The sequence below is a fragment of the Corvus kubaryi genome, unplaced genomic scaffold, assembly GCF_017639235.1.
Source record: "Corvus kubaryi isolate FWS band 111438036 unplaced genomic scaffold, C.kubaryi_AGA036_p1.0 37308, whole genome shotgun sequence".
NCBI classification, from domain to species: Eukaryota; Metazoa; Chordata; class Aves; order Passeriformes; family Corvidae; genus Corvus; species Corvus kubaryi.
The window spans coordinates 13,883,413-13,893,666 of record NW_024581096.1 but is presented as its reverse complement, the minus strand read 5'-3'; the positions used below and the strand labels follow the sequence as shown (position 1 = coordinate 13,893,666).

At 60.8% G+C, this 10,254-nt stretch overlaps 1 protein-coding gene across 2 annotated transcripts; it reads right to left on the bottom strand.

Moving 5' to 3' along the window:
* Positions 1-438: 438 nt before the first annotated feature.
* Positions 439-8,542, bottom strand: TMEM8B (transmembrane protein 8B). 2 transcript variants are annotated; one of them, XM_042028617.1, is made up of 12 exons: positions 6,666-8,542; positions 5,369-5,576; positions 5,099-5,232; positions 4,706-4,965; positions 4,124-4,479; positions 3,719-3,815; positions 3,386-3,509; positions 1,910-2,052; positions 1,561-1,739; positions 1,328-1,474; positions 1,137-1,253; positions 439-975 (listed from the first exon to the last, which is right to left on the bottom strand). In XM_042028617.1, the coding sequence occupies exons 1-12, from the start codon at positions 7,004-7,006 to the stop codon at positions 673-675; spliced, it is 2,409 nt and encodes an 802-aa protein (XP_041884551.1). In that variant the 5' UTR covers positions 7,007-8,542; the 3' UTR covers positions 439-672. The 2 variants fall into 2 exon arrangements, with proteins under 2 accessions (XP_041884551.1, XP_041884550.1); XM_042028616.1 differs by having other exon boundaries at positions 439-941; positions 6,666-8,540.
* Between the last annotated feature and the right edge of the window lie 1,712 nt (positions 8,543-10,254).

Sequence of the window (10,254 nt, the reverse complement as noted above, 5' to 3'; positions counted from 1 at the left end):
ACCAGCATCACCCCCAGGGGCACCTACCCCCATAGCTATGGGCTCCCCACAATCCTGCAGATTTGGAGGGGATCCTGGATGCCCTGGCACAGCACAGCTGCTCCTGGATCTGACATTACAGCCATCCTGTGAGAGCACAGTGCCCCAACAAAGACATCCCAGCCTTGCAACCTGTCATGCCAGGAGCCAAAACACAGCAGCCTCTGGTCCCCATCTCTTGCCAGTCACTTTGCTCCATGTTGGAGCTGCATCAGCTCCAGAGCAGCCACCACAGGGTAGGAGCTCTCACTGAGAGCCAGAGACTGTTGCCATTCCTCCCCTCCACACACAGCCACATCCCCTCAGCAACTCCATGGCCTGGCAAAGAGAGGAGGATGGCCCAGCTCAGCCTTGAGACCCCACAGCTCTGCCGCAGACTGAGCAACAGCAATTCCTGGAGACAAGTTCAATCAGGCTGTAATTGGAAGAACAGGGTGGCACAGATGGCTGTGTGCCTGCCCAGAGGAGTCCTGGCACTCCCAGAGATGGGTGGCCAGCAAAGAGAGCGGGTGCCAAGCCCCACAGGGCTGCTGTCCGTGCCGGAGGAGTCTGAGCTGGCCTCAGCATCAGCTGGTACAAATACTGTTGATGGAGGCCACGGCAGGGTCGACAAGCCCCAGCTCCTCCTGCTCATTAACGCAGAGCTGGTACCCGCATCCCTTGCGCCGGGGCAGCGGCCCCAGGCGCCTGCTGGGCTTGGCACGGGGCGGCAGCAGGAAGCCGACGCTGCCGGCGATGAGCAGGTGCCAGATGCTGTGGATGTAGAAGTAGTTCTCCTCTGTCTCCACGAAGGCGTAGAGCAGCACGGCCGCCGCCGCAATCAGCGCTCCTGGGCACAGGTAGAAAGCCCAGCGCTTCCAGGTCGGTGGGTAGCAGTGGCGGCGACGGATGGTGCGAGCCGTCTGTGGTGGGGAAAGGGCAGGCTGGAAGGGGGAGCTGTGGCAGGGATGGACACAACCCCTGTGCCATGGTGACACATCCCTCAGGAGCCAGGGAGAGGGGGTCATGGGGAAGGGTGAAGGCAGCAGAAGGGAGGTGCTGGCAGGAGCAGGATGCTGAGCGCAGCTAGGCTGGGGACATAAGGGACACCATCTTACCCAGGCGACGGCCATGATCCCCAAAGCGAAAAGGCTGGGCCCCAGCAGATTCCAGAGCCCGTGACGGTCCATCTGCAGAGCCATGGAGAGCAGCATGGCCCCCAGCAGGTACAGCACCTGTGGGGCAGTGGGGCACCCATCAGGATAAATCCCTTCCATGCCTGCCCTGCATGCCCCCTCCCCACACTTGCCTGCTTGACTATGGGCTGGAGCCGGGCCATGGCGATGACAGTGACCCAGACAGACATGAGAGAGCCCAAGAAGTCACAAAACTGCAGCACATCGTACTCCATGATGCAGAACACCACAATGCCTGGCTGGTCACAGGCATGGTAAAACTGGGGTAGCAGGGAAAGGGTGTGAGAGCTGCCCTGCACAGCCCCAGCCCCTTGCCTGCCCCTCAGCCACCCCACCCCAGACTCACAGTGGAGAAGAACATGGTGAAGATGTAGACGGCAGCTTCTAGGAGGTAGTGGCTGCGGACAGCAATGGCCACGGGAGGCACAAACATGACATTGCTGAGGCACAACAGCAGTGTGGAGAGGAGCTGGAAGCCATAGGAGAAAGCCTCAGCGTTGTCCGTGCAGCCCCAGCCATTCCAGCCTGTGACCAGGGAGAGCTGCCATCACCGCTGCAGCACTCGCAGGGGCTGGGGGGTGGAGCAGGGAACCCCCTTTCCAGCACCCTGCAGAGACCTGGCATGAAGGGATATACAACCCGCAAGGAGAAGGGGAGGATGCTGGGGGTCCGTGGGTGCCCGGGGCAGCTCTCACCAGCTTTGCACTCGCAGGCAGCATACAGGTAGTTGTTGGTGCGCAGCAGCTTGCACTGGCCATAGATGCCGCAGTCGTTGATGCAGGGGGAGAGGTAGGTGCGCAGGTACACCTCAGCTGTCACGTTAGTGCAAGGCTCAAACCTGGGGGGTGGGAGAAGGAGGTCAGCCCTCACCCTGTGCCCTGGAGCAGCTCCTGCCTCTGCCAGAGCCACCTGTCACACCCAGACTTGGCAGGTGATGGGAGACCCAGGGACTGGGCAAGCCTGAAAATGAGCTGCTTTGGTGTTGTGTATGGTAGCTGAGAGCCGGTCCCCAAGGATGCTGTGTGCTTCAATTGTTTGTGCCAGCCTGGGTGAGCAGGAGGAATGTGGCCACGCTTAAACCCCCTCTGCCTTTAGCAGCACACTCAGCTGGTTCCTGTTTCGTTTGGATTTTGCTGTGCAAACACTGTGCCCTGCCCTGCAATGCCCGTGTGTGAACCCTTCAGGGAAGGACTGACTGCGACTGGCAACTCAGCGTGAACTAGAAACGCAGCAGAGGAGTCAGGGCAGGCACACCATCCCCACTGCCCCACGCTGCCCACACACAAGACTCTGGGCACTGCCAGCACCTCCTCAGCTCCAGCACACCAGGAGCACAGACAGCCCCACAGGCCAACAGCACGTACCAGCTGCTGGCTGGGCACACACACCCCCCCCAACACACACAAATACGCACACAGTGCCGGCTGCACTGCTATCCACTGACTGTGTCCTCACGCAGTCAAATCTGCACACGCATGCATGAAGAACACACACAGCCCTGACTGCCTGAACTAAGCCCTGACTGCTCCTGCAAACCCGAACAGGCACGTAGAGCTGCGTGTGTGCACCCAAACTTGCATGCAGTGCTGCATCCACACTTGCACCAAACATGCACGCAGCATCATCTGCACTCATGCATCCTTGCACGTACAGACACATAACACACACACACCAGCCCCTCTCCTCCACAGGGCTCCAGGCGGACACAGAGGCCAGGAGCAGAGCCACAGCACAGGACCAGTCCCTGGGGATGCTGAGCAGAGCCGCAGCCTGAGCAGAGATGCCCCCTCACACGCAGAGCAGAGCCCTGTCCTCCCAGCGACAGCCCGGTCCCCTCCCGGGCACAGGTACAGATGGGCCCTGCCGCGGAGGCGGAGAGGCACTGACAGATGCCCGGCGTTCGCGAGCTGACAGGCACTTCCTAACCGCGAGACAGAGGGAAGAGCCGCGGGGACCCACAGATGGTCAGGCAGACGCGAGATGGAGCCATCCGTGCCCACGCAGCACTCACACGGTGACACACAGCCCGCAAAGCCGCGTGCACACACAGGAACGGAGACACGCAGCGCAGGGGACAGGCACACCCACAGACCCACGGCACACACCAGCACGGGTCACGCTGGGGACATCCCCCCTGGGGGCACAGGGAGGGGATATGCTGGGGCTCTTACCCGTGCTCCGTGGCACAGAGAGAGCGCAGGCTCAGGTACCAGCTGCCTGTCTGTGGGTAGGGGATCCGCAGGCGGCTGAGGCTGGCTGTGGCATTAACGGAGAGCAGGAAGCCTGCCAGAGACTCTGTGGGCCAGGAGAGCTCTGGGTGAGCAGGGGAAGGTGCAGCCCCCTGGCCTGGGCAGAGCTGGAACAGGGACAGAGTACCCTGTGCCAAGCTCCAGGGCCACATGTCCCCATGGTCTCTGTAGCCTCCCCCCACCCAGCCTCTTGCCAGACACAGGGGGGTGTGACCCCATGGATGTGGCAGGATGGACATGCACAGCCCAGTCTACCTGTCTCGCAGGTGACCGAGGTGTTGTCACCAGACGTCAGTGGGACTTCATGGTTTAGACACCCGAACACTGTCACATTCTCACCACACAGGGAGCTCTGATGGCAGAGGAGATGGCCTTAAACCAGTGCCAGGGATGTCCCCTGCTCTGACAGCACTTGGATTGCAGCACACCAACTAGCAGTGCCCTAACCCACTGCCCGTCACCCAAGAACACTCCAAACCCAGGTTATCATCCTGCCCTTGGAGCACCCTAATCCATTCTCCATCATCCCAAAACTTCACAACCATTGCCTATGACCCCAGATCCTGTTCCCTGCCCTGTTGCAACCTTGACATCACCCATCTCCCACCCTGCCCCCTGTCCCATACTCTGGCCCATTCAGGGTGTATGTGGCCACCTCACCACGTTGAGGCGCAGCTCCAGGTTGAGCACCCCACCACTGTCCAGCACTGGCAGGAGGTTGATGACGAAGACAGCGGGGCGGTCGGGTGGCACTGACACGTTGGGCCCGAAGAAGATGTAGAAATGAACGGAGAAGGTGTCCAGCTCGTTGCGCAGTGTGGGCCGGACAGGCCAGCACCGCTCTCCAGCATGTGAGGTGACAGGGATGGGGACTGGGTGCTTCGTGTCATTGGGGCTGGTGGGCGGAGGGCTGTCCCCCAGCGCCAGCCCGCCCGCGGAGCCAAAGGAGTGGGGCATGTTCATGGAGGCGCTGGAGGGCAGGAAAGGTGGCCGGGCCAGGCTGGGTCGGGAACAGTCTGGAGGGACAGAGCCATCAGCCTGGGCACCACACAGCTCCAGCCCCCTCTTAGTTCCCATGTCCATTTGCAACCCGGCCCCAACACCTCCCAACATACCCATCCCAGCAGAGCTGGTAATAACCCTGTGCCCAGCTGGGGACAGATCCTGTGGGCATCCCTTAACCCCCACACCAAACCAGAGTCAAGACCATGCCTCCACCAACGCCTCCTCATGCACCCTCACCTGTGAGCTGCACGGTGACCTGGAAGGAGACGGTGCCCGGCACCCCAGGGTGTTTCTCCACCAGTACGTAGTACCAGTGCTGCCAGAAGGGGAGGTCCTGGGCCAGCTGGCAGGGAGTGTGTTCCCGGCAGTCCAGTGTTGTGGAGTTGTGCAGGGGGGGAGCCTTGGCCCGCACACGCAGCCAGAGCGGGCAGCCCTCAGCCCCACGGCACCGCAGCACCTCCACGAGCACTCGCGATGTGTAGCTGGGCACAAAGACCCTGCGGGACAGCAGTGCCAAGTTGTGCCCATCACTGTGGATTAACAGGGCTGGGGAGGGAACCCAGCGGGATGGGACACCGTTATCTCCCCACCCTGAGCATGCCCCTCCTTAGGAGACCTTCTTGTACTCACTTGTAGAGGCAGGAGCGGTTGTGGGGGGCCATGCTCTGCTCGGTGACATGACCAGGGTACAGCACAGCAATGTTCACCAGGCGCTGCACGATGAGCTGTGGCTGGAAGAGATACTGGCACTCCTCGTAGAGCCCCTGCACCAGAGGAGAGTCAGCACAGGGCAAGGGGCACAGAGCATGGCCCCCACTGGGGACACCTGCCCTGGGCACTGCCAGCGCAGAGCAGTCAGACCCCAGCCCTGCGTCCCCACGGTCCCTCCAGGCCCCTCACCTTGACAGAGATCTTGCCCTCATCTTTGGGCAGGTGGGCAGCCAGGAACCAGTCCCCAGGCAGCGGGCTGGTGACATTGAACACTCCCGTGGTGCGGTTGGGCAGGGTCCAGGTGAGGGTCAGTGCGAAGGAGCCAGGGACAGCTGTGTCCCTGGGGAAGTGCGTGTGCAGCGGGTTAATGACGGAGGGAGCCCCTGAGCGGAAATACCTGCAGGAGAGACAGCAGTCAGCAGGGTGTAGGCTGGGCATCGTGGCAGGGCCAGTATGTCCTATATGTGGGTGTCTTTCCTCTGTGCTTAAAGACATCATGGAAGCCATCTGTAAGCTGGGACCTTTCTGGAGACTGTGAGCTTTCTTGAGTGGGTGTTTAAGCAAAACAGTTCATCTATGAGATGCACAAAAGAGTGGAGCCTGCACTGGTCCCGGGAAGATGAATCATGAGGAAGGAGCGTATATGTTGTCTGGGTTTTGGCTGGGATAGGGTTCGTTTTCTTCTTAGGGGCTGGTACTGTGCTGTGTTTTGGATTTAGTATGAGAACAATGTTGATAACACACTGACTTTTCATTATTGCTCAGCAGCACTTAGCCTAAAACACTTCTCAGTGTCCCATGCTCCGCCAGAGAGCAGGTGCACAAGATGCCAGAAGGGAGCATGGCTTGGAGAGCTCGCACAAACTAGCCAAAGGGATATTCCACACCATATAGAACATATTCCATTCCATACAGAGCATCCTGCCCAGTGTATAAACTTGGGATAGTTGGCAGGGAGCCACCAACAACTGCTGGGGAACAGGCTGGGCATCAGTCAGCATGTGGTGAGCAACTGTGTGATGAATCACTCATCTTTCTTGGGTTTTATTTCTCTCTCTCCTTTTTGTTACTGTTGTTATTATTATTACTATTATTGTTGTTGTAGCTGTTTTATCATTAGTGTTATTGGCATATTTATTTTGATTAGTAAACTGTTTTTATCTCAACCCACGAGTTTTACTTTTTTTCCCATGGTTTCTCCTCCCCACCGGGGGAGCAGGGGGAGGATGAGCAAGCAGCTGTGTGGTACCCAGTTGGCAACCTGCTCTAATGGAACATGTCCCATGGCAGCAGGTTGGAACAAGATGATCTTTAATGTCCTTTCCAACCCAAAGCATTCTGTGATTCTATGATTCTTTGACTCTATAGGTACATGTGGTTGTGGAAGCAAAGAAGCAGGCAAGAGCGGACAAGCTGTGGGGCAAACCCAGGCAGGAGCAGCAGAGGCAGGCAGGAAGGAAACAGGCAGGGCAGGCTGCTTACTCACACGGTGATGCTACGGTCTGGGCATTGATCCCCAAAGGTGCCACCTTGCTCCTTGAAGGTGATGAGGTTCCAGACGGCGATGACTGTGTCCTCGGGAATGTGGAAGTGGAAGAGCTCGATGCTGGCAAAGGAGCGGAAGGGGCTGAGCTTGCGTGGTGTGCGGGTGAAGTAGTCGGTCACAAAGAGCCCATCTGCAAAGGAGACCCGAGGGGCTCTCAGCAGGGTAAAGGACTGGGGAGGGGGTTGTGTAGCACCCCTCCCAGAGCAGGCCCACCACCCAGGCTCTGAGTATGTTGCAAGTGTCCAGCAGCCTGGAGGCAGGAGGGGCTGGGACAGTGCCATTTCAGTGAGTCCCCAGGGCTGATGTCAGCTATCCCCAGCTGTGTCTCCCAGCCCTGGCAGACTCGGCATCATTCCTGGTTCAGCACTGCCTCGAGCTCAGTTCACAGAGCTGTGGGACTGATGGTTTGTAGCCCGAGGAGCCCACCGCCCTGGCTGCTCATGCTCTGCTCCCTGCATTTTACCTGTAATAAAGGGACATTCTTCGTGGCTTCAGCCATGCTCTAGCAGGTCAGGTCCCACAGGAACACAGATTCCCTCTCACCTGCCTGCTGGGGAGGTTCAGCACTGAGCCCATCATAAAGTGCCACGAGAAGAAGGAGGGAGCAGAGCACTTTCCTGCACAGCCTCCCAGCTCTCCTGTGGTTTGTGGAGGAGGAACGGTGCACATATGTGTGCACATATGCACACGTGGGTGCTGTCTGCACGCATGGCAGAGTGGAGGCGTGCAAACCCACGTCCATGGGGGTGTGTGCCTGTGCACAGCCCCATATCTGAAAGACACTTCCTGCAAGCCCACAGCACACATGGGGGCCACCTCCCCCTGACCAGCTGCCTGGCAGTTTGATTTTCAGGGATTTCCAGGAGCCCCAGCAGCAGAGAGGCGGTCACTTCTTTGTCACAATGGAGAGCAGGACTTGAGACAGCAGCCGTAACTTCACCTACCATTACCACACTACACCAGTGCCAGCTTGGGAGACCCATCTATTATTCCCCAGAGACACAGTAAGAATGAGATACCCCTCTTCACAAGCTGCTGGAAAGGGGGAGGCCAGCAGAAGGTGGGCTGGGAGCAGGTCTGTGCCCAAGAGGACTCGTCCAGCGTGGAGTGGGATAGCTGAGAAGAGGGTCTGCTTTGCACCGCATGTTCCTGGCCGGGAGTGTGCGCATGTGCTTGTGTGCACGTGTGTTTGTGCTGCGTGTGTGCAGCCCCAGCAGGCTGTACACTGACATGCATCTGCTCCCTTGTCTGGAACAAAGGCAGCTCCCCCTCCCCTTCACTGCCAGCCGGCACAAGCCAAGCATGAAACACCTGTCTCCTCAATGCAAGAGCATCCGATCCCAATTTTTCCACCAGGAACCACCAGGTCACTCCACAGCCCCACGTGGGGACAGTGACCTGGCAGGGGACCCCAGGGAGGGTGTTGAACACAACTCCAGAAGGGGAGCTGGGGGAAGGACCCGGAGCCAGCCCCAGCACAGCCCCCTCATGCTCACGCGCCCAGGGCAAGGGGAGGGAACTAGCTACACACAGAGGGTCAGTCTGAGGCGCCGTGGCAGTGCAGCCAGAGCACGGGAGAGGTGCTGGAGGATGGAGCGGGACTGCTATTCATGGAAACGGAGTGGATGGAAGGAGAAAAGCCAAAGCCCCTCTGCTTCAGGCCAGCAGCCGGAGCCGCAGGACCCCAGTCCCGGTGCCACAGTCTCAGGTCGTGGCCGGCGGTCAGCACCGCGGACAGCTCCGCGGCTGGCGGTCAGCACCGCGCACAGCTCCCGCTGTCGCCCCACAGCTGCACTCCGGCACCGGCAGCCCCCGGACAGCTGCCCCCTTCCCAGGGAATGCCCCCTCCAAGCCCCCAAGTATCCTTCCGCATCCCGGTTACTAAGCCAGCTCCGTGCCACAGCGTGCTCCTGGTCTCACATGCTCCCGTCGATGTATCTCCTCGCATATCCTGACGCCCCGCTGGACACACACCCCCGTCTCTGCAGGCTGTCCATCTCCGCTGCCCCCTGCACGCACACAGCCTTCTGCCCTGCATCTGCAGCCCCCCGGGCCCACTCACTGCCCACGCACACGCCTCCCTCCCAGGGTGTTCACTGCCTGTGCGCTGCCTGCGTCCTCCTCGCACGCGCAACTCTGTGCCCCACTGCACATCTGTCTCCATGCCCCAGTGCATGGGTACACCGTGCCCCACAGCATGCTCATCACCGTGCCCCACTGCACGCACGTCCACGCATCCCATTCCACACACATCCAGTACCCTCTACGCAGGCATCCCTGTATCCCGTTATGCAAACACCCCCCTGCACACGCATCTCTGCACATATCGCACCCACCTCATGTCCCAGTGTACATGCACCCCGTGCCCCATGGCACCCCACACCCAACTGGGGACACTTCTGTACTCTGCTGCATACGCGCCCCAAACCCCACTGCATGCTCGCCCCATCCCTTGTGCCACACTCACCGTGTCCCATCACGTGTGCACCCCACATCCCAGGATGCCATCCCCCCATTGCTGCGCCCTTGTGCTCCATTCTCACCCACACCCTGCCCCACTGCATGCAAACCCCACATCTCATTGCTCGTGTAGCTCATCCCAACCTACACACGTACCCATTCCAAACTCATCCCCTGCACCCCACCACACGGACCCCTGCACCCCACACCTGCAGCCCTTCTGCCCACCGCATCTCCCCACTCCCTTCCCCACTGCATGCACACCCCACATCCCATTATTCGTGTACCTCACACCCATCCCAAGCTCATCCCTCTGCCCCACGGCACCTCACAGAGCCCTGAGGCTCACACCTCCAGCCCTCCTGCCCACCGCACACACCCCCGTGCTCCATTCCCACCTGCCTCCCGCCCCACTGTGTGCACACCCCACATCCCATTGCTCGTGTACCTCACGCCCACTACAGGCTCATCCCCACCGCCCCCCAGGCACCCTGTCCTGTGCTCCACTGCACGGACCCCCCTGCCTGCAGCCCCCTGCCCACCGCACACACGCCCGTGCTCCATTCCCACCCGCCCCACTGCACGCACACCCCACATCCCATGGCTCGCGTACCTCACACCCATCCCAAGTTCATCCCTTGAGCCCCGCCGCGCGGACCCCCGCGCCCCACACGTCCTGACCAGCGGACACGCCCCCGTGTTCCGTCCTCACCCGCCCCCCGCCCCACTGAGCGCACCCCAGACATCCCATTGCCCCCGTACCTCACACCCATCCCAAGCTCATCCCTTGCGTCCCGCCGCAAGGACCCCCGCTCTCCGCTCCAGCATCTCTCCCACCCACCGCACACACGTCCTCCGCGCTGTCGCCGGCACCCTCGACGTGCGCTCCCGCGCCCCGTCCCGCGCTCGTCCCGCCGCCCCACACCCGCGCCCCCCGCCCCAGTCTCCCGGCGGAGCTCACCGGCGGCGGGCGGCGGCAGGAGCAGGAGCGGCAGGAGCAGCAGCGGGAGCGGCAGCGGGAGGGGCTGCCCGCCGCCCCCGCCGCCCCGCCGGGCCATCGCCGCCGCCG

Bases quoted from the DNA above. Each gene is read 5' to 3' on its own strand.
- TMEM8B (XM_042028616.1), bottom strand. From the start codon at position 7,006: ATGGCACTGTCCCAGCCCCTCCTGCCTCCAGGCTGCTGGACACTTGCA. The intron at 3,510-3,718 runs GTAGACTGGGCT...CCTGGCCCACAG, and splicing joins CTCGGTCACCTGCGAGACAG to AGTCTCTGGCAGGCTTCCTG. The intron at 1,475-1,560 runs GTGAGTCTGGGG...CTGCTACCCCAG, and splicing joins TCACCATGTTCTTCTCCACT to TTTTACCATGCCTGTGACCA.